Genomic DNA, 23,280 nt, shown 5'->3' with positions numbered 1-23,280 from the left:
GGGAATCGGAGCGGGCGAGGGGCGGACCATGGAAAGATCCATCAACCTTGGGCGGGATTTTACAGTTTCGGGACAAGCAAGGGAGTAAAGTGCTGCCTGTAGAGTGGAGAAAGTTCTGCATGTCGTCAGCAGTCAGTTCATTCACAAGGGACTACGACCGTGTGTTCACGCGGTGGTGGGGGCAGAGGCTGACTTTGAGTCCAGGTGAAGCAACAGAAGATTTACAGCGCCAGGGAGCCGGGTTCGATTCCCGGCTCGGGTCACCATCTATGCACCTTCTCCCCGTGTCTGCGTGGGTTTCTTCCGGGTGCTCCAGTTTCCTCCCACAGTCCAAAGATGTCCGGTTAGGTGGATTGGCCGTGTTAAATTGTCCCCTTAGTGTCAGGGGGACCAGCTGGAGTAAATGCGTGGGGTTATGGGGATAGGGTGGGATGGTGGTCGGGGCAGGTCCGATGGGCTGTATGGCCTCCTTCTGCACTGTAGGATTCTATCTACGATTTGCGGATTGCAACTTCCTGCTACGGGTTGTGGGGGGGGGGTCCATAAATAGATGATCTTTTGTGGAGTTTCTTTTGAGAGTCGGGTCCTTTAATCCTTGGTAGCTTTGCTGGAAAATCTGGCCCCCTGTGCCATACCAGACAACTTGCCATCACAAAGTGAGCACGTAACAAATAAATATCACATAAATATAAATATAAACTTAGAGGGTGGGTAACTTCCTTGGATACTTGTGTTTGAGAATGATCTCGTTTGTGTTTTGCAATCTGTTTAAGGGGAGGGGCGTTGATTATTTTGACCGCCTTGCCTTTTAAAGGGAAGGTTGCGGTGGGGGGGGAGGGGGGGAGGTCTAAAGTGAGGCAAACACAAGTGGTCAACAGTGTGGTTTATGTAAATTGGGTTTCTCATGCCAACCCGGGGAGTTTCTGGCAAGGGGCGGGTGCAGAGTGGGTATTGTCAGCACCTGTCCAGGTTGTGTGGCACGGCTGGGTAGAAAGCAACAGGGGAGCAGCAGAGTGGGTGTGGGGGGGGGTGGGGGGGTGGGGGGGGGGGGGCGTTTGTCGCCCACCGTCTCTCACGGTTCCTCCGCCGATCTGACCTTGCTGAGCCTGGTGGCCACGCCCAGGAGGGAGGGCAGGCTCCTGCGCCTCCTCTTGCCGAAGCTGTGGGGGTCGTCCGTGCTCTTGGGGGCCTTCGCGTCCTTCCCCCTCTTGTCGTTCAATCGGTACATCGAGTGGGCCAGGCTGAGGGTCCGACAGATGCCCAGGGCGCAACGCGGGGGCGAGGACTGGCGGCCGTAGTGACGTCTGGCCGTGTGCTGGAACCGTTTGACTCGGCCTTTCAGCTGGGTGCTGTGGATGAAACCCAAACAAGGAGTCCGTCAGCGACGGGTCACATCGAGTCCCTACAGTGCAGGAGGCGGCCATTCGGCCCATCGAGTCTGCACCGACCACAATCCCTGAACAAGCCACTCACTTCAGGGGCAATTAGGAATGGGTAACAAATGTTGGCCCAACCTGTGATGCCCACATCTTGTAACTGAGTTAAAAAAGGAGGGATTGCCTCTGATTCTCTATGGCAACGCCTCAACCAATGTATGAGGAGCTATAGATTCCCCCAGGCCTATTGGAATAAGGCTTAAGCACACTCCCTGATCCCTGTGTATGAATTCATTCACAGATAAAAAGAACTAGTTCAAATATTACACCTTGTTTGAAGTACCTGGGAGATTGGGGAGGCTATAGATCCCCAAGGTGACATTTTGGCCAGTGTTGGCTTATCAACCAAGGGGGTATGTTGGCACAGTGGTTAACCTGTTTCCTCAGAGCATCAGTAACCCCAGGTTTGATTCCGTTCTTGGGTCACTGTATATGTGGAGTCTGTACATTCTCCCTGTGTCTCCGTGGATTTCTTCCGGGTGCCCTGGTTTCCTCCCACACTATAAGATGTGCAGGTTAGGTGGACTGGCCATGCTAAATTGCCCCTTAGCGCCCAATGATGTGTAGCTTAGGTAGATTGGCCATGCTAAATTGCCCCTTGGTGTTCAAAGATGTGCAGGTTAGGTGGATTGGCCATGCTAAATTGCCCCTTATTGTCCCAAGATGTCTAGGTTACAGGGAATAGTGGCGTAAATATGGGGGATTATGGCAATAGGATGGGAGGTAGGTCTAAGTAAAATGTTCTGTTTGAGCTGGTACAGACTTGATGGGCCGTATGGCCTCCTTCAGCACCGAAGGGATTCTATGATTCAATCAACCCCCTATTCTGCTGTAGACAAATTGTTGTGCTTGTTTGAAATTTTGTATTCTTGCATTTGTCCTGATGTGTGCAAGATGAAAAACTTTGGCAACCTCTGTCTTTCCTATACCCACTGAGCCAAGTTATACTGCACAGCTTCCCAGCATATTAACACCCACTGAATACCTGTCATTGATGCTTCCCTCGGCATCCACCGCTTTAACATCCGGGGAATCTCCAGCAGAGTTGGATGTAGACATGGGGGATTTCAGGACAAACTTTACCTCTCCGTACTTCGTCGTCATATTGGTGCTTTTCAGTTTTTGGAGATATGACGGGAAAGGGGAAGGTGGAGATGGTTTCCTGTGAAAGGGACGGAGAAACACAAAAGAGGGAAAAATTAAAACTGTCCGTCAGACTCAACAACTATTTATACTTATATTGGTGCAGTGGTTCGCACTGCTACCTCACAGTGCCAAGGACCCAAGATCCAGTCACTGCCTGTGCGAAATCTGCATGTTCCCCTCGTGTCTGCATGGGTTTCCTCCAGGTGCTCCGGTTTCCTCCCACAATCCAAAGAAATGCAGATTAGAGAGATTGGCCATGCTAAATTGCCCATTAGCGTCCAAACGTGTGCAGGTTAGGTGGATTGGCCATGGAAAATTGTGAAAATTTTTATAGTTGCTCCTTGAAGCTCTCTTTGCAAAGCCTTCCTCACTGAGCATTCTGACAGAGCACTTTATTTAGACCTACCTCCCATTCTATTCCCATAATCCCACATATTTACGCAACCATTCCCTCTAACCTTGACATCTTGGGACAATAAGGGGCAATTTACCATTTGGTCAATGGTATTAATATTTCCCTGTTAGAACCAGTGCCACTTTAACATGTTAACATGTACCATAGAAAGCATCCTTTTCCACAGCTTGGTATGGCTCCTGCTCTGTCCAAGACCGCAAGGAACTACAAAAGGTCGTGAATGTATACCCTGCGTAACTGTGTGCCAATCTGAGCAATAACGGCACACAGTAATTTATTGAGGCATGTATATAGTTTTAAGTATTGAAATGTAATCATTGTAATTTGTACAGATCTGTAAAAATGTCTTGATTCTGCATTGTTTGCAGTTCAAAGCCCTGTACATTTGCAATGGTTTGTTTGAGATTTTTATGAATAAAGTATATTTTTGGAAGGAAAAAAAAGGTCGTGAATGTAGCCCAATCCATTATGCAAACCAGCCTCCCATCTATTGATTCTGTCTACTCTTCCCGCTGCTTCGACAAAGCAGCCAGCATTACCAAGGACCCTACGCATCCCGGACATTCTCTCTTCCACCTTCTTCCGTCGGGAAAAAGATACAAAAGTCTGAGATCACGTACCAGCCGATTCAAGAACAGCTTCTTCCCTGCTGCTGTCAGACTTTTGAATGAATGTTCCTCCCATTAAGTTGATCCTTCTCTACACTCTAGCTATGACTGTAACACTACATTCTGCACCCTCTCCTTCCCTTCTCCCCTAAGTCACTATGATCAGTATGTTTTTTCTATATCAGTGTGCAAGGAGCAATACTTTTTGCTGTATCTCAGTGCACATGTGACAATAATAAATCAAATCAAATTATGCTGTGGAATATTTTTAATGCACTGAAGACTCTCCACACTTGCAAGTCTTTGGGTGAAAACCCTCATATAAAGTGTAGCGATTTCTCACCTGTCCACGCCCGTCAGCTCCTGCCATTCACCAAGAACCCCCGTGTGAAAATGAAACATCACGATGAGCACTAACATCACCGACATGGTCTCCCGATCTGAAATTTCACACATTACAAAATTAATCCAAGCGTGCTTTGCTGCCATTACGCATCCCCAGCAACCCATTCCATCCCTCACCCTGGCAACAGGCTAAACCAGTCTGTTTGCAACCTCGGTATCTTATTTTCTTTTTAAGTTTATTTATTTAATCAAAAGTAAGGCTTACATTCACACTGCAATGAAGTTGCTGTGAAATTCCCCTCGTTGCCACACTCCAGCGCCTGGTTGGGTCAACGCACCCTAACCAGCAAGTCTTTCAGATTGTAGGAGGAAACCGGAGCACCCGGAGGAAACCCATACAGACATGGGGAGAATGTGCAGACTCCACACAGACAGTGACCCAAGCTGGGAATCGAACCCAGGTGCCTAGCACTGGGAGGCAGCAGTGCTAACCACTGTGCCACCATGCCATACATGTGACAATAATAAATCAAACCAAATCAGATCTTAAACCAAGGCCACAGATGCCTTCTTGCATAAACATAAATGATCTCGATAAAGAATAGTGGACGTTCTCCCCTGTGCTCTGGACAATATTTATGTGGGAACTTGCTGGGTGCAAATTGCAAGATTACCATAGTGATCACACTTCAAAAAAAGTGCCTCATTGCCTATAAAGCATATTGAAAAGTCCCTAAGGCTGCTATATAAATGTAAGTCTTTCCTTCCTCCTGTCCTCCAGTGTTGAAGGCAATGCTTCAACTTATGAGGACTGAAGCAGAGTCTTTACCTCACAGAGGCACTTACCAGCAGAGGACACCAGAGAGCAAAAGAAAATTGCAACTGAGAGTTTTGCCTTAAACAAGAAAGCAGACAATGAAATAGACCATGGTTAGGCAGCCTGAAAGAGTTGCATTGATGTAGCGCCTTTCCTGGCCGCTGTTTGTCCCAAAGTGCTACACCGCCCTTGAAGTACTTTGGAAGCACAATCACTGTTGCAATGCGGTGGTCAGTTCCTCACACAGCAAGATCCCACAGCAGCAACCAGATTACATGATGTCAGATGAGGTCTCATTTTTACTGGGACACTGGCGATTAACAGGTTAACTGAAAAAGACCCCTTTATCCCCAATCTCTGCTTTCTGCCAATCCTCCATTCATGCCAGGATCTTACCCTTAACTCTATGGGCTCTTAACTTATTTAACAGTCTCCTATGTGGCACCTTGTCAAAGGCCTTCTGGAAATCTAAATAAATCGCGTCCATTGGTTCTCCTTTATCTAACATCCTTGTTACATCCTCAAAGAGCTCTAACAGATTTGTCAGACATGACCTCCCCTTGACAAAGCTGTGCTGACTTAGTCCTACCTTATCATGCACTTTCAAGTATGGTCTTATGGTCTTCTGATTGGCCATGCTAAATTGCCCCTTAGTGTCCAAAGATGTGCAGATTAGGTGGATTGGCCATGCTAAATTGCCCCTTAGTGTCCAAAGGCGTGCAAGTTAGATAGATTGGCCATGCTAAATTGCCCCTTAGTGCCCCAAGGCATGCAAGTTAGATAGATTGGCCAATGCTAAATTGCCCCTTAGTGTCCCAAGATGTGCAGGTTAGGTGGACTGGCCATGGTAAATTGCCCCTTAGTGTCCAAAAATGAGCAGGTCAGGGGGATTAGCAGGGGAAATACATGGGGTTACAGGGAGAGGGCCTGGGTGTCATGCTCTGTCAGAGAGTCAGTGCAGACTTGATGGGTTAAAAAGCCTTCTTCTGCACTGCAGGGATTATTTAATTCTATAATAGACAGACAGAAATAAGCTATGCAGTTAGATAATGCAAACAGATGCCAGACAGACTTTAGCCTGTCTGATTGGGGCTAAATGCCCTGAAATCTTTCTTATTCCAAGGAAATAATCCTCTGAGCCACAATGCTACTCTGTAACTGGCCATTGGAGGGCGTAGCTGAGCTGCCTAGAATGACCTTCACTCCAGCCTGAATTTAACCTTCAGAAATCCTTAATTCCCCATCAGTGACTCCTGTGTGATCGCTGCTTAATGCTGACTAAACATCAACAACAATCAACTCCAATGTCAGTAACAAATACCAGGAAACTGTGAGTCCGACCACAGCACAAAATCCATGACTAAATTCTCACTCATATCCTCTGATGCCTCACGTAACCAGCACGAGAAATGGAAATATTTAAAATGCCAAAGTGCCAAATTTAAAATGCTCTCCCCAGAGGCTGGAGTTTACAAATGGGACACTAGAGGGAGCTTTACTCTGTATCTAACCCCGTGCTGTACCTGTCCTGAGAGTGTTTGATGGGGGACAGTGTAGAGGGAGCTTTACTTTGTATCTAACCCCGTGCTGTACCTGTCCTGGGAGTGTTTGATGGGGACAGTGTAGAGGGAGCTTTACTTTGTATCTAACCCCGTGCTGTACCTGTCCTGGGAGTGTTTGATGGTGGACAGTGTAGAGGGAACTTTACTCTGTATCTAACCCCGTGCTGTACCTGTCCTGGGAGTGTTTGATGCGGACAGTGTAGAGGGAGCTTTACTCTGTATCTAACCCTGTGCTGTACCTGTCCTGGGAGTGTTTGATGCGGACAGTGTAGAGGGAGCTTTACTCTGTATCTAACCCCGTGCTGTACCTGTCCTGGGAGTGTTTGATGGGGGACAGTGTAGAGGGAGCTTTACTCTGTATCTAACCCCGTGCTGTATCTGTCCTGGGAGTGTTTGATGGGGACAGTGTAGAGGGAGCTTTACTCTGTATCTAAACCCGTGCTGTATCTGTCCTGGGAGTGTTTGATGGGGACAGTGTAGAGGGAGCTTTACTCTGTATCTAACCTCATGCTGTATCTGTCCTGAGAGCGTTTGATGGGGGACAGTGTAGAGGGAGCTTTACTCTGTATCTAACCCCGTGCTGTATCTGTCCTAGGAGTGTTTGATGGGGACAGTGTAGAGGGAGCTTTACTCTGTATCTAACCCCATGCTGTATCTGTCCTGGGAGTGTTTGATGGGGGACAGTGTAGAGGGAGCTTTACTCTGTATCTAACCCCATGCTGTATCTGTCCTGGGAGTGTTTGATGGGGGACAGTGTAGAGGGAGCTTTACTCTGTATCTAACCCCATGCTGTATCTGTCCTGGGAGTGTTTGATGGGGACAGTGTAGAGGGAGCTTTACTCTGTATCTAACCCCATGCTGTATCTGTCCTGGGAGTGTTTGATGGGGGACAGTGTAGAGGGAGCTTTACTCTGTATCTAACCTCATGCTGTATCTGTCCTGGGAGTGTTTGATGGGGGACAGTGTAGAGGGAGCTTTACTCTGTATCTAACCCCATGCTGTACGTGTCCTAGGAGTGTTTGATGGGGACAGTGTAGAGGGAGCTTTACTCTGTATCTAACCCCGTGCTATACCTGTCCTGGGAGCTTTTGATAGTATGAAGTCTCACAACACCAGTTTAAAGTCCAACAGGTTTATTTGTAGCAAACTCCACAAGCTTTCGGAACAGGCTGTCTGTATTTAACCCTATGCTGTTCCTGCCCTGGGAGTGTTTGATGGGAACACTGTAGAGGGAGCTTTTCTCTGTATCTAACCCCATGTATCTAACCCCATGCTATACCTGCTTTGGGAATGTTTGATGGGGACAGTGTAGAGGGAGCTTTGAATCTGGAATTGAGAAATCTATTGATGACCATTGCGAGCAGTCAGAAAAACCCACCTGGTTCACTTGAGCGTCACGGTAGCACAGTGGTTAGTGCTGCTGCCTCACAGCGCCAGGGACCTGGGTTCGATTCCCAGCTTGGGTCACTGTCTGTGCGGCGCCTGCATGGGTTTCCTCCGGGTGTTCTGGTTTCCTCCCACAGTCTACAGATGTGCTGGTTAAGTGGATTGGCCCTGGTAAATTGCCCCTTAGTCATGGGGATAGGGCCAGGTGTTGTCAGTGCAGGCTTGATGGGCTGAATGGCCTCCTTCTGCACTGGAGAGATTCTATGAGTTTCCTCCCACAGTCCAAAAGACTTGCTGAATTCTCCCTCAGTGTACTTAAACAGGCACTGGAATGAGGCAACTAGGGGATTTTCACAGTAACTTCATTGCAGTGTTAATGTAAGCCTAGTTGAGACACTAATAAATAAATGAACTTTAAACTATGGTGCCTACGCTAACTGGTTAATCCCATTCTTCCTTGCTTTTTACATCATAATCCAGCAGTTTCTTTCCTTTACAAATATTTATTGGGTTAATTTTGAAAGAACTATTGCCTGTACGAGCTGTAGTGAATTCTGGAGTTTGCCCGTGGATTGGACTCCTCGCTGTGTTTTGATTGTTGAAAGCAGTGACCCAACTCTGCCAGAATTAATGGCTAGTTTCAGTTGGGAATTGTTAAGAGAAGTTATTTCAGTGTTACAAATGATGCAGACATTGGATGGACTGAGAACCAAGCATGAAGGCACCTTGTGAAACATTGTCATTGGCAATGCAGACGTCTGCTCAATCTAACACAGGGAATTCAAAGTAAGAAGTCTCACAACACCAGGTTAAAGTCCAACAGGTTTATTTGGTAGCACAAGCCCCAAGCTTTCATAGCTCTCTGGCTGTGATAGCCAAGTTCCGCGCACATGAGGATGGCCTCAACCGGGATCTTGCGTTCATGTCACACTATCTGTAACCCCCACAACTTGCCTGGGCTTGCAAAATCTGTCCTGACTGGAGGCAATAGACATCTCTTTAACCTGTGCTTAACCCTTTCTCCACTCGCATTGTCTGTACCTTTAAGACTTGGTTACCTGTAAAGACTTGCGTTCCACCCATTATTTTGTAAATTGTGTTTGTGTTTTTATACGCCCTGTTTGTGAACAGAACTCCCACTCACCTGACAAAGAGACAGTGGCTTGTCCAAATAAACCTGTGGGACATTAACCTGCTGTTGTGAGACTTCTTACTGTGTCTACCACAGTCCAATGCCGGCATCTCCACATCAATTCACATTAAAACATGGGACGTATTAAACTAAAGCCAAGTCATCAGAATTAATGTTGTTGTTTGCCTCTGTGGTTCAGCTGGTCAGAATCACGTATTAACTTGTATTTACATCTAATAGTCTCCTGGGGACAGTGTACATCACTAAAGTGAAATTTGAACTTTGTCCATTTGTTTATCCATTTCTGCTGAATCCTGCTGTCAGCATTCAAGTATCAGACGTCATTTGTGAGGTTGGATCATTCCCAGCTCTCTCTTGTTTTTGTACATAGGATCAGCCTCTGTACTCTGAGAGAATCAGTTCAGTACAGAGTGAAGCTCCCTCTGCACTGTCCCCCATCAAACACTCCCGAGACAGGTACAGCACAGGGTTAGATACAGAGTAAAGCTCCCTCTACATCGTCCCCCATCAAACACTCCCAGGACAGGTACAGCACGGGGTCAGATACAGAGTAAAGCCCCCTCTACACAGTCCCCATCAAACACTCCCAGGACAGGTACAGCACAGGGTTAGATACAGAGTAAAACTCCCTCTACACTGTCCCCATCAAACATTCCCAGGCCAAGTGCAGCATGGGGTTAGATACAGACTTAAGCTCTTGCTGCACTGTCCCCATCAAACACTCCCAGGACAGGTACAGCACAGGGTTTGATACAGAGTAAAACTCCCTCTACACTGTCCCCCATCAAACACTCCCAGGATAGATACAGCATGGGGTTAGATACAGATTTAAGCTCTCGCTGCACTGTCCCCATCAAACACTCCCAGAACAGATACAGCACAGGGTTAGAGACAGAGTAAAGCTCCCTCTATACTCTTCCCCAAACATCCCAGGACAGGTACAACAAGGGGTTAGATACAGAGTAAAGATCCTTCTAACTATCCCCATCAAACACTCCCAGGACAGATACAGCATGGGGTTAGATACAGAGTAAAGCTCCCTCTACTCTGTCCCCCATCAAACACTCCCAGGACAGGTACAGCACGGGGTTAGATACAGAGTAAATCTCCCTCTATACTCTTCCCCATCAAACACTCCCAGGACAGGTACAGCACGGGGTTAGATACAGAGTAAATCTCCCTCTATACTCTTCCCCATCAAACATCCCAGAACAGGTGCACCATGGAGTTAGATACAGAGTAAAGCTCCCTCTGCTGTGCCTTAACCAACACTGTTGTCACTCCCTGAGTGACAAGTCAGATTGGAATCGCTGATTTTGAGTTGCTAAGAGACACAACACAAATCCAGAGATTGCAAGGCGCGTGTGTGTAATTACTCTCCTGGCTTTGCTTCTGTTATCCCTTCCCCACTGAGTTAAAACTGCACTAAATCCATTCCACATAGAACACTGGAGCATCGCAGAAAAAAGCCCTTATCCGACTTGGGCCAGGTGTGCAGGTCTGCAGCACACTGGCTCTGGAGGGGCGGACAAGCAAGTTTCCAGAAAGCTGCTTTGAAAACACAGACTGTTTAGTATTTAGCCAGACCTGTGGTGTTCCTGACACTGTGTCCTTCAGAGGAAGGGGAGGACAGGTCAGTATTCAACTATCTGTCAACTGCTTCCTTTTAACTCTGTTCTCACTCGATACCTGAAAGTTCTACCTTCCACCGGATCTCTCAATACGAAGGCTTGTTGTAATGTCTCAAGTGACCATTGGCCGTATGTGAGCTTGTACCCTGCCTGTGATTATTCAGCTACGGAAGGCAGGAATTTCATAGCTGCTTCTAATCCATTACCTAATTGATAAGGTGCACCCCAAGAGGTGGCATCACTTGATGGTGATCAGGAACTGGAACCTCTGCCACTTCGCCCCATAAATGTCCTAACTAGGCCAATGGACCCTCCGCTGGTGCCCTTGACAACATCGGTTAGTTATCGCTGAAAAGAGACAGGTTGCCAAAGCTTTCCACCTTGCACTCATCAGGAAAAATACAAGAACGCCAAATTTCAAACAATTACAACCATTTATACTACAGGAGAAAAGGGTGATGATTGGTTGTCAAGCTGTGTCTAATTGATTGAGGCATTGCTATGGACAAATAAGAGGGCACTGTAGGCTCTCCAAGCTCCCAATTCAATGACACTTAGCCAATTAAACTCGAACTGCAAGCCAATCAGCAGCCTGTATTATAAATAGTGGTGATTGTTTGAAATTTGGCATTTTTGCATTTGTCCTGATGAGTGCAAGGTGCAAAGCTTTGGCACCCTTTGCAGAATTTTTTAAATTAATTTGTGGGACATGGGTGTCACTGACTGGGCTGGCATTTATTGTCTATCCCTAGTTGTCTGAGGGCAGCTGAGAGTCAACCACGTTGCTGTGGCTCTGAAGTTACATGTAGGCCAGACTGGGTAAGGACGGCAGATTTCCTTCCCTAAAGGACATTAATGAACCAGATGGGTTTTTCCGACAATGGTTTCATTAATTCCAGATATTTATTGAATTCAAATTCCACCATCCGTCATGTGGGATTCGAACCCGGGTCCCAAAACATGAGCTGAGTTTCTGGATTAATAGTCCAGCGATAATACCACTTGGACTAGGGTGGCACGGTGGTTAACACTGCTGCCTCACAGCATCAGGGACCCATATTTGATTCTTGACTTGGGTCACTGTCTGTGTGGAGCTTGCATGTTCTCCCCGTGTCTGCGTGGGTTTCCTCCGGATGCTCCGGTTCCCTCCCAGACTCCAAAGATGTGCGGACTAGGTGGATTGGCCGTACTAAATTGCCCATTGGTCATGGAGATAGGATCTGGGTAAGTCTCAGTGCAGGCTCGATGGGCCGAATGGTCTCCTTTTGCACTGTAGGATTCTACACATCACCTCCTCCTTTGTAGTTCATGGCTCAGTGACTATCCGGAAAACCGGTTGGGAAGTGATGATGTGTGCGCCTATCAGTTGAAGACAGAATCAATTGCAGTGCAGCCCCACCCAGTTAAATAGCTCCTCTGCCTTTGTTACTTCTAGGCCCAACTATTCCAAAGTATTCCCACCTCATCAACCTTGGAACTTCTTTAAATCTCGGTAGCCCGATCCTAATTCACACCAGATCTCAACCTCACATCGCCACCTGTCCGCACTGACCTACATTAACTCCTCTTCCAATAACAATTCAATATTAAAATCCTCATCCTTGTTTTGAAATCCTTCATGCCCTAAGGACAGCGCTGTGACACAGTGGTTAGCACTGATACCTCACAACGCCAGGGATAAGGGTTCGATTCCCAGTCTCTGCGGAGTTTGCACATTCTCCCCGTGTCTGCACGGGTTTCCTCCGGGTGCTCCAGTTTCCTCCCACAGTCCAAAAGACATGGTGGTTAGAGTGCATCGGCCGTGCTAAATTCTCCCTCAGTGCAACTGACCAGGAGTGTGGCGACTGGGGGATTTTCACAGTAACTTCATCGCAGTGTGAATGCAAGCCTACTTGTGAGACTAACAAATAAGATTTAAACTGTCAGAGAGTTGACGCAGACTCGATGGGCCGAATAGTCTCTTCTGCACTGTATGGATTCTATGATTCATAGCTCTAGACAACAACGTACATGTAAAAGTGCATGTTACCACAACACGTGAGCCCTGCGTGAAGTGTAACATGCCACCACATTGGATTGGTAGGATGACTCGTGACACCCTGCAAGTACCCGAATGGAGTGTGGCGCCTGGGAGGAATTTCACAGTAACTTCATTGCAGTGTTAATGTAAGCCTACTTGCAACACCAATAAATAAACATTAACTGATTTATTTCCATGTATTTCATTCATTACGTGACATCAGTTGAATACACCAAATAAAAACAGAACGATTTGAATACATGCTGGCTCATCAGACAGTTATTGATGATTCATTAAGCTGTGAATACTCTAGTTTGCATGTAGCAGGATATTCTGAGTCCCAGCCACTTTGTTGATTCTCTTGCTGAGACAGTGCACAGTTCCGTGCTGCTGCTGTGCTCCATGCCCCTGAGCTAGGGATGGGTTAACAACTCAGCGTGGCAGCTTCAGATTGCAAAGCAGTGACTCACTCCCGCGTGCATGTCTGCTCAGGCCGGGCCTCCGCTGCGGGGGGCCCTCCCCCCTCGGCTCACTAGCCCGCCCGGAACATCACAGCTCGAGCCCGTCACACCAGCACCGACACCCATCACGTTTCAGTTCGAGAGATCCGGAGAGAGGCCTGGAGACGTAACCCTGGCGACTGCCCAACCCTGGCTGCCTCCACCAGCCCCTTCACTCTCAACCCAACTCCGGTTCAAACCGGGCGAGGCGGGGGGTGAGGGCGGGGGTGAGGGGGGAGGTGGAGGGCGGGGGTGAGGGGGTGAGGGGGGAAGCTTTGTAATAATGTCACTGGACCAGTTGTAATCCAGATCCGAGCAAACTGTCCAGAGAACACGAGTTCAAATCCTACCAAGGCAGTTAATCGAATTTAAATTCAGTGAATAGAACACAATGAGTAAGATCGTCATGGTTATGGTCTCCATGACAACCACAAGTTGTTGATAAAATCCATCTGGTTCACTCGAGGAGGAAATCTGCCATCCTCACCCGGTCTGGCCTACATGTGATTCCAGAGCCACAACAATGTAAGAACATAAGAACATAAGAAATAGGAGCAGGAGTAGGCCATCTAGCCCTTCGAGCCTGCCCCGCCATTCAATAAGGTCATGGCTGATCTGTTGAGGCTCAGTTCCACTTTCCCGCCCTCTCCCCATAACCCTTAATCCCCTCTCCTATCAAAAACCCATCAACCCGCGTCTTAAAAATATTTAGCGAGGCAGCCTCCACCACTTCAACGGGCAGAGAATTCCAGAGATTCACCACCCTTTGAGTGAAGAAGTTCCTCCTCAACTCCGTTCTAAACCGCCCCCCCTTTATCTTGAGGCTGTGCCCCCTAGTCCTACTGTCTTTTTTGAGCGGGAAGAGGCTCTCCACCTCTATCCTATCCATCCCATTCATCATCTTATACGTCTCAATGAGATCTCAGGCTGGATCATAGAATCCCTACAATGCAGAAGGAGGGCATTCGGCCCACTGAGTCTGCACCGACCACAATCCCACCCAGGCCCTATCCCCGTAAGCCCACCTACTTACCCTAGCTAGTCCCTCTGACACAAAGGGGCAATTTAGCACGGCCAATCCACCTAACCCACACATCTTTGGACTGTGGGAGCACCCGGAGGAAACCCACGTAGCCCACCGAGAAGAATGTACCAACGCAGATAGGCTGAGTCTTTGTTCCCTGGTGCGAGGAAAATGAGGGAGTGACCTTATGGAGGTTTATGAAATCATGGGGGGGGGGCATAGATAAAGTGAATAACAAAAAGTCTTTTCCTCAGGGTAAGGGGACTCCTAAACTAGAGGGCACAGGGTTAAGGTGAGAGGGGAAAGATTTAAAAGGGACCCAAGGGAGGTGTGGGGAGGGGGGGGGGGGGGGGGGGGGGGGGTGACTTTTTCACACAGAGGGTGGGGCGTGTGTGGAATGAGCTGCCAGAGGAGGTGGTAGAGGTGGGTACAATGGCAACATTTGAAAGACATTTGGACGGGTACACGGAGGGGAAAGGGATATGGGCCAAATGCGGGCAAGTGGGGACCAGTTCAGATGTGGAAACCAGCATGAACGATTTGGGCCAAAGGGCCTGTTTCCGTGCTGTATATCTCCATGACTCTATATGGTTTAGAAAGCCACTCAGTTCAAGGACAGCTAGGCACGAGTAACAAATGCCAACCTTGCCCAAGGAACAAGTACGTTTTAAAGAGGTAACTCAGCCTGGATTGGAGATTAAATCTGGGACACTCAACACAGTAATCACCATTCAGCTCCCCATCAATAGCTGAGTTCACCTTGTTAACCGACAGTCACATTGAGAAGCATCTTACTAAGGGTAGCCCTGTGCGTGCAGTAAATGCTTGATAAATATTTGGTTTCAGATTGCATCACCATTGCGGTTGTAGGTAATACATCCCCATCGAACAAGAAGCAAAGTCATCTCAACCCTGAGGGACTGCCTGGCAAGAATACTTGAGTGCTGGGAATGACAGGTAGGAATTCTGTCTGGCAAAATTTTGGAGGATTTCCCCTGTCCCCTTAAAGCTCAAACACTGATTGGAATCGTGCTGGGACAACTGACCTCTGACAGAAAAATTTCAAGTTCATTTATTAGTGTCACAAGTTGGCTTACGTTAACACTGCAATGAAGTTGCACAGTTTTTAGCACTGCTGCCAGATATCCGGGTTCAATTCCCGGCTTGGGTCACTCTCTGTGTGAAGTCTGCATGTTCTCCCCATATCTGCATGGGTTTCCTCCTGGTGCTCCAGTTTCCTCCCACAGTCCAAAGACGTGCTGTTTAGGGGACATTGGCCGTGCTAAATTCTCCCTCAGGGTACCCGAACAGGTGCCGAAGTGGGGCGACTAAGAAATTTTCACAGTAACTTCATTGCAGTGTTAATGTAAGCCTTACATGTGACTAATAAACTTTACTTTCTTTCACTGCGAAAATCCCCCTATTTGCCACATTCCAGCGCCTGTTCGGGTACACTGAGGTAGAATTTAGCACGACCAATGCACCTAACCAACACGTCTTTCGGACTGTGGGAAGAAACTGGAGCACCCCTGGAGGAAACCCACGCAGACACTGGGGGAATTCTGCGCAGTCAGTGATCCAAGGTGGGAATCGAGCCTGGGTCCCTGGCACTGTGAAGCAGCAGTGCTAACCACTGTGCCACCATGCCACCCCCCCTTTGATTTTAGCACACAGACCATGGAATAAGAATTGAACCAAGAGCCTTGCGTCCCCAAGATCAGGGAGCTACCACCTGAACCACAGCTGAGACATACTGGGTCATGCACTGATAATTGACTGATGTAGCCCAGTGACAACTGTCACCCTCAGAAGAATCAGAAGTTACAATGTCAACATTATTCCTTTAAGTCCTTTAAAGGTGGCACAGTGGTTAGCACTGCTGCCTCACAGCGCTAGGAACCCAGATTCGATTCCTGCCTTGGGTCACTGTCTGTGCAGAGTTTGCACATTCTCCCCGTGTCTGCGTGGGTTTCCTCCGGGTGCTCCAGTTTCCTCCCACATTCCAACAATGCGCGGGCTAGGTGGATCGGCCTTGCAAAAATTGCCCCTGAGAGTCACCGGGATTAGCAGGGTAAATGCTTGGGGATAAGGTTTGAGTGGGATTGTGATCAGTGCAGGCACGATGGGCCAAATGGCCCTCTTCCTGTACTGTAGGGATTCAATGAAATTCCCTGACTGATGCAATCACTTGTCAAGGTAATTCGTTCAAGCATTTCAGTAACCACAGATGTTGATTGTGAAAGAAAAAGTTCTATCCTGACAGTTCTAACCCCGTTTAAAACTTAATTAAAAGTAAAGGAGGGGACTTCAGATCCTGAACTATCTGGCTGTGTAATAATAACACTTACTTCTCAATCGCCAATCCTGGTACTTGTCCAGCTGCTGAGTGTTGCTCAGTCTCCTGCTCTGCTGACTAGTGCTGTAGTCTGAGAGCTTTTTATATCTTTCAAAGAGGGAGGGGCCTGAGAAACACACACACACACACACACACAGACAAACACAGATGGACATATTTCATTAGTTCTTCCTTTTCAAGAATTTCAATGTATCCTGTTCCCTTTGATAAGGGGAGATTAGTTAAAGGAACACTGACATGAAACTGCTCCCCGTGACATTTCTCTCCTCCAGATCTCCTCGCGAGTTACTTTAGGAGGACATAACCGGTTCGTTCCGTGTTGGAATCGATTAGAACAGTAGAACCCCTGCACTGCAGAAGCAATATGAAGTCTCACAACACCAGATTAAAGTCCAACAGGTTTATCTGGTAGCAAACGCCACTGGCTTTAGGAGCTCTGCCCTTTCGTCAGGTGAGTGGGGAGTTCTGATCACAGACAGGGCATATAAAGGACACACACTCAGTTTACAGAATACCGATTAGAATGCGAGTCTTTGCAGCTAATCAAGTCTTAAAGGTGCAGACAATGTGAGTGGAGATAGCATTAAGCATAGGTTAAAAAGATGTGTATTGTCTCCAGACAGGACAGTAACTGAGATGTTGCAAGCCTGGGCAAGTCATGGGGGTTACAGACAGTGTGACATGAATCCAAGATTCCGGTTGAGGCCATCCTCATGTGTGCAGAACTTGGCTATCAGTCTCTGCTCAGTGACTCTGTGCTGTCGTGAAGACCACCTTGGAGAACATTTACGCAAAGTAATTTAGCATGGCTAATCCCCTACTCTACACATCCTTGGACACTAAGGAGCAATTTAGCATGGCTAATCTCCTACCCCACACAGCTTCCCCTAACCTGCACAACTTTGGACACTAAAGGGTAACATAATCCCCAAAGCCTACACATCTTGGGGAATTCCAGGTTCGAATCCCACCACGACAGATGGTGAAATTTGAATTCAATAAAAATATCTGGAATTAAGAATCCGTTGATGGAAAAACCCATCTGATTTGCTAACGCCCCTTCAGGGAAGGAAATCTGCCCTCCTTAACTGGTCTGGCCCACATGAGATTCCAGAGCCACAGCAATGTGGTTGACTCTCGACTGGTCTCCAAGGGCAACTAGGGATGGGCAATGAATGATGGCCAGTCAGCCACGCCCATGTCCCACAAATGAATAAAAATAAGTTTCCCGCTCTGTGTTCGGATAGCTGTTCCTAACATCCAGGGTGGTTTTGGGATATTTCACTGGATATCAATGTCTCTGAGCTCGGAAGAAGGGTATCTGCTCAGAATTGATGAATGAATTTAACCACATGAGTTGAATGGCTTGTGGATACGTCCAGGCCTGCACACATCTACCTTGGGTGAGACAGCGGGGTTTGACAGGCAAAACACTACCCCACCCAACAGGCACCTTCACACTGAGGAAACACTCAGGCTCCTTTAATATGTGCTGTGCCAAATATGGCCAACAGAGGTCAGCACTTATCCTGACAGTGCAGAAGGAGGCCATTCAGCCCATCGAGCCTGCATCAAGAACAATCCCCTCCAGGCCCTATCCCCGGAACCCATGTATTTTTTGATTTGATTTGATTTATTATTGTCACATGTATTTGTACACAGTGAAAAACATTGCCTCTTGCGTGCTATACAGACAAAGCATACCGTTCATAGAGGAGGAAAGGAGAGATTGCAGAATGTAGTGTTACAGTCATAGCTAGGGTGTAGAGAAAGATCAACTTAGTGTGAGGTAGGTCCATTCAAAAGTCTGATGGCAGCAGGGAAGAAGCTGTTCTTGAGTTGGTTGGTACGTGAACTCAGACATTTTTTCCCTCACGGAAAAAGGTGGAAGAGAGAACGTCCGGGGTGCGTGGGGTCCTTAATTATGCTGGCTGCTTTGTCGAGGCAGCGGGAAGTGTAGACAGAGTCAATGGATGGGAGGATTGGGCTACATTCATGACCCTTTTGTAGTTCCTTGCGGTCTTGAGCAGAGCAGGAGCCCAGACCAAGCTGTGATACAACCAGGAAGAATGCTTTCTATGGTGCAGCTGTAAAAATTGGTGAGAGCTGCAGCTGACATGCCAAATTTCCTTAGTCTTCTGAAAAAGTAGAGGTGTTGGTGGGTTTTCTTAACTATAGTATCAGGATGGTGGGACCAGGACAGGCTATTGGTGATCTGGACCCCTAAGAACTTGAAGCCGATTTACCCTACTAACACCCCCCTGACAGTGAGGGATAACTTGCCATGGCCAATGCACCCAACCTGCACATGCATTTATAGAATACCCAGTGTGCAGAAGGAAGCCATTCGGTCCATTGAGTCCTCACTGACTTTCCTACCCAATATCCCAGGCCCTATCCGTGATACCCACATATTTGTCCCATTGATCCTCTTAACCCAAACATTTTGGGACACTAAGGGGCAATTTAGCATGGCCAATCCACCCTAATCTTCACATCTTTGGATTGTGGGAGGAAACCGGAGCACCCAGAGAAAAGCCACGCAGACACAGGGAGAACGTGCAAACTCCACATAGCCACCCAAGGCCAGAGCTGAATCCGGGTCCCTGGCGCTGGGAGGCAGCAGTGCTAATCATTGTGCCCACCATGCCACACTTGGACTAGGTGGGGATTCACTATGAAACTCTCCTTTCCATATAGCAGTAATATCGAGTGTGATAATGTTGGTTCACCAATGTCCTTTCGGGAAGGAAATCTGCCATCCTTACCAGGTCTGGCCTACATGTGACTCCAGAGCCGCAGCAATGTTGACTCTCAACTGTCCTTGGGCAACGAGGGATGGACAATAAATGCTGACCTAGCCAGCGACGTCCATGTCCCAGGAATGAATAAAAAAGATATCTGATCTCCAAGGGTTAAGTTACAAGGAAAAGTTCATGCATTCAAGTCCCTAAAACTCTGATAGTTGAAGAGTAATTAAGTTGATGTTTTCTGGATATGAAACGAAACACATGGAATGGATTCGGTGGAAATATTCCCACGAGTTAGGATGTCTCAAACAAGAGGGAACAGTTTAAAACATAGGGCCAGATCTTTCAAGAGTGAAATTAGAAAATACTTCTTTGAATCAATTGCAGAATGATTATAGCACAGAAGGAGGCCATTTGACCAAAGACTGCTACGTAAGATAAAGGTGCACAGTGTTACGGGTTAGCATGGAAAGAGGTTTGGTTAATTAACAGAAAGCAAAGAGTGGGCGTAAATGGGTGTTTTTCTGGTTGGCGATCAGTGACGAGTGGTGTGCCTCAGGGATCAGGGCTGGGACCGCAATTGTTTGCGATTTACAGAGACGATATGGAATTGGGGACCAAGTGTAGTGTGTCAAAATTCACAGATGACACTAAGATGGGTGGAAGACCAAAGTGTGCAGAGGACACTGAAAGTCTGCAAAGGGATATAGATAGTCTAAGTGAGTGGGCGAGGGTCTGGCAGATGGAGTACAATGTTGGTAAGTGTGAGGTCATTCATTTTGGTAGGAATAACAGCAAAATGGACTATTATTTAAATGGTAAAAAATTGCAGCATGCTGCTGTGCAGAGTGACCTGGGTGTCCTTGTGCAGGAATCTCAAGCAGTTGATGTGCAGGTGCAGCAGGTAATTAAGAAGGCAAATGGAATTTTATCCTTCATTGCTAGAGGGATGGAGTTTAAAAACAGTGAGGTTATGTTGCAGCTGTATACGGTGCTGATGAGGCCACACCTGGAATACTGTGTATAGTTTTGGTCTCCTTACTTGAGAAAGGATATACTGGCACTGGAGGGGGTGCAGAGGAGATTCACTAGGTTGATTTTGGAGTTGAGAGGGTTGGCTTATGAGGAGAGACTGAATAGACTGGGGCTAGACTCATTGGGATTTAGAAGAATGAGGGGAGATCTTATAGAAACATATAAGATTATGAAGGAAATAGATAAGATAGAAGCAAAGAAGCTGTTTCCACTGTTGGGTGAAACTAGATCTAGGGGGCATAGCCTCAAAATAAGGGGAAGCAGATTTAGGACTGAGTTGAGGAGGAACTTCTTCACACAAAGGGTTGTGAAACTGTGGAATTCCCTGCCCAGTGAAGCAGTTGAGGCTACCTCATTGAATGTTTTTAAGGCAAGGATAGATGAATTTTGGAACAGTAAAAGAATTAAGGATTATGGTGAGTGGGCGGGTAAGTGGAGCTGAGTCCACGAAAAGATCAGCCATGATCTTATTGAATGGCGGAGCAGGCTCAAGGGGCCAGATGGCCTACTCCTGCTCCTAGTTCTTATGACCCGTCAGTCTGTGCTATCTCTCCAATAGAGCATTTTATCCTCTGCTGTTCTTCATCCCATAACCCAACACATTCGCTTTTCAGATACTAGTCCCTTGTGAACCCTTGAATGATCCTGCCTCCAGCACACTCAGGCAGCGCAGTTCCGATCACTGTCTGAGGAAACGCTAAAGTTAAAGGTTATTGATTAGTCACAAGTAAGGCTTACATTAACACTGCAGTGAAGTTACTGTGAAAATCCCCTCGTCGCCACTCTCCGGCGCCTGTTCGGGTACATTGAGGGAGAATCTAGCACGGCCAATGCACCCTAACCAGCCCGTCTTTTGGACTGTGGGAGGAAACTGGAGCACCCGGAGGAAACCCATGCAGACACGGGGAGAATGTGAAAGAATGAGGAACAGGGTATTCCAGAGCTTTAGTGCCTATCTAGGGGTGACGGTGCGGCTGCCAATAGTGGACTGGCTGAAGTTGGGAATGCCAATGAAAATGAGGCCAGAATTAGAGGAGCACAGAGATCTCCAACAGTTGTAGGATACACTGAGGGAGGATTCGGGAATGTTTGAAGCTGGGAATACTGGATGTCAGGAATGCTGGAAGTCAGGAATGCCAATGCAAAGGAGGCCAGAATTAAAGGAAGGCGGGGAGAGCTCTGAGAGTTTTAGGGGCTGAAGGAGATTACAGGGAAAGAGGGAATGGGCAAGGCCACGCAGGAATCTGAAAACAGGGATGAGAATTTTAACCTTCTGGTCTTTCCAGGAAGAACTAGCACGGGCTACTGGCAAGAGAGAGTCGCTGCAAGACAGGATACAGGCGGCAGAGTTTGGGACAAGCTGCGGAAATTGCAAACCAGTTATGCTTCAGGGAAAGTGAAATAATTTCGAGGGATCCAGTGGGTGGAGAGTCACAACTTGCTAACTAATGATTAGGATGCATTCAGGAAAAGGACTTCTCACCTAATTAACAGGCTGGGGATTTTCCCACTGATATTACTGGAATGATTTGATTTATTATTGTCACATAGAGTCATGGAGGTTTACATCATGGAAATAGGCCCTTCAGCCCAACTTGTCCATGCTGCCCATTTTTTTGAAAGCCCCTAAGCTAATCCCAATTGCCCGCATTTGGCCCAGATCCCTCTATACCCATTGTACCCGTGTAACTATCTAAATGCTTCTTCAAAGACAAAATTGTACCCGCCTCTACTACTACCTCTGGCAGCTTGTTCCAGACACTCACCACCCTCTGTGTGAAAAAATTGCTCCTCTGGACACTTTTGTATCTCTCCCTTCGCACCTTAAACCCGTGCCCTCTAGTTTTAGACTCCCCTATCTTTTCACTGTATTAACACGTAGTGAAAAGTTGTTTCTTGCGCGCTATACAGTCAAAACATACTGTTCATACAGAAGGAAAGGAGAAAGTGCAGAATGTAGTGTTACAGTCATAGCTAGGGTGTAGAGAAAGATCAACTCACTGCAAGAAAGGTCCATTTAAAAAGTCTGACAGCAGCAGGGACGAAGCTGTTCTTGAGTCGGTTGGTACATGATCTTAGACTTTTGTATCTTTTCCCCAGCAGAAGACGGTGGAAGAGAGAATGTCACAACACCGCAAGGAAGTTACTGTGAAAATCCCCCAGACGCCACACTCCGGCGCCTGTTCGGGTACACTGAGGGAGAATTTAGGACAGCCAATGCGCCTAACCAGCACATCTTTCAGACTGTGGGAGGAATCCGGACAACCCGGAGGAAACCCACGCAGACACAGGGAGAATGTGTGCAGACTCTGCACAGACAGTGAGCCAAGTCTGGAATTGAACCCAAGTCCCTGGCTCTGAGAGGCAGCAGCGCTAACCACAGTGCCACCATGCTGCCCTCTGTGCCACTCAGAGTTGGCATCCGGGACTTTCCCATGGTGAGCCCCAGCTTTGGTGCCACCAGTAAATCCCGCAGGCGGGCGGGAACGGAAAATCCCACTGAACATCTCCAGACTGATTTGATTCTTCATTGCGACTGAGATTTATCAGCAATTTCTGCACTTATTTCAGAATTCCAGCATCCGCCAACAACCGTGCCACCCAGAAAGAGGGTATTCTGGAACTTTAGCACCTTGCCAGGTGACAGAGTGGCTACCAATGATGGGCTGGTTGAAATTGGGAGTGCTGAAAGCTGGGAATGCCAATGAAAATGAGGCCAGAATTAGAGGAACACAGAGATCTCCAACAGTTGTGGGGTACACTGAAGGAGAATTCGGGAATGCTGGAAGTCAGTAATACTGGATGTCGGGAATGCCAATGAAAATGAGGCCAGAATTAGAGGAACACAGAGATGTCCAACAGTTGTGGGGTACACTGAGACAGAATTTGGGAATGCTCGAAGTTGGCAATACTGGATGTCGGGAATGCTGGACGTCCGGAATGCTGGACGTCAGGAATGCCAATGCGAATGAGGCCAGAATTAAAGGAAGGCAGGGATCTCCGAGCATTGTAAGGGGTGAAGGACATCACAGGGAAAGAGGGAAAGGGCGAGACTCTGTAGGAATCTGAAAACAAGGATGAGAATTTTAACTTTCT

General features: G+C 47.4%; 1 protein-coding gene across 1 annotated transcript; it reads right to left on the bottom strand.

Annotated features, from left to right (window-relative positions):
- Nucleotides 1-1,051: 1,051 nt before the first annotated feature.
- Nucleotides 1,052-22,715, bottom strand: LOC145361530 (uncharacterized). Its single transcript, XM_080217351.1, has 5 exons — nt 22,574-22,715; nt 16,392-16,505; nt 3,949-4,045; nt 2,422-2,598; nt 1,052-1,349 (listed from the first exon to the last, which is right to left on the bottom strand). The coding sequence occupies exons 1-5, from the start codon at nt 22,713-22,715 to the stop codon at nt 1,073-1,075; spliced, it is 807 nt and encodes a 268-aa protein (XP_080073477.1). The 3' UTR covers nt 1,052-1,072.
- Between the last annotated feature and the right edge of the window lie 565 nt (nt 22,716-23,280).

This window comes from Carcharhinus amblyrhynchos, chromosome 35 (assembly GCF_965287045.1).
Source record: "Carcharhinus amblyrhynchos chromosome 35, sCarAmb.v2.hapA, whole genome shotgun sequence".
In the NCBI taxonomy this organism is placed as follows: Eukaryota; Metazoa; Chordata; class Chondrichthyes; order Carcharhiniformes; family Carcharhinidae; genus Carcharhinus; species Carcharhinus amblyrhynchos.
The sequence above is the reverse complement of the archived record's forward strand: the minus strand, read 5'-3'. Positions and strand labels throughout refer to the sequence as shown.

What these genes read in the sequence shown, in the direction of transcription:
- LOC145361530 (XM_080217351.1), bottom strand. Translation starts at nt 22,715, where the DNA reads ATGAAGAATCAAATCAGTCTGGAGATGTTCAGTGGGATTTTCCGTTCC. An exon ending in GTGGCACAGAGGGCAGCATG is followed by an intron (nt 16,506 to 22,573) that starts GTGGCACTGTGG and finishes TGTGTTTCTCAG; the next exon opens with GCCCCTCCCTCTTTGAAAGA. An exon ending in CCAGGATTGGCGATTGAGAA is followed by an intron (nt 4,046 to 16,391) that starts GTAAGTGTTATT and finishes GTGAAATTTCAG; the next exon opens with ATCGGGAGACCATGTCGGTG.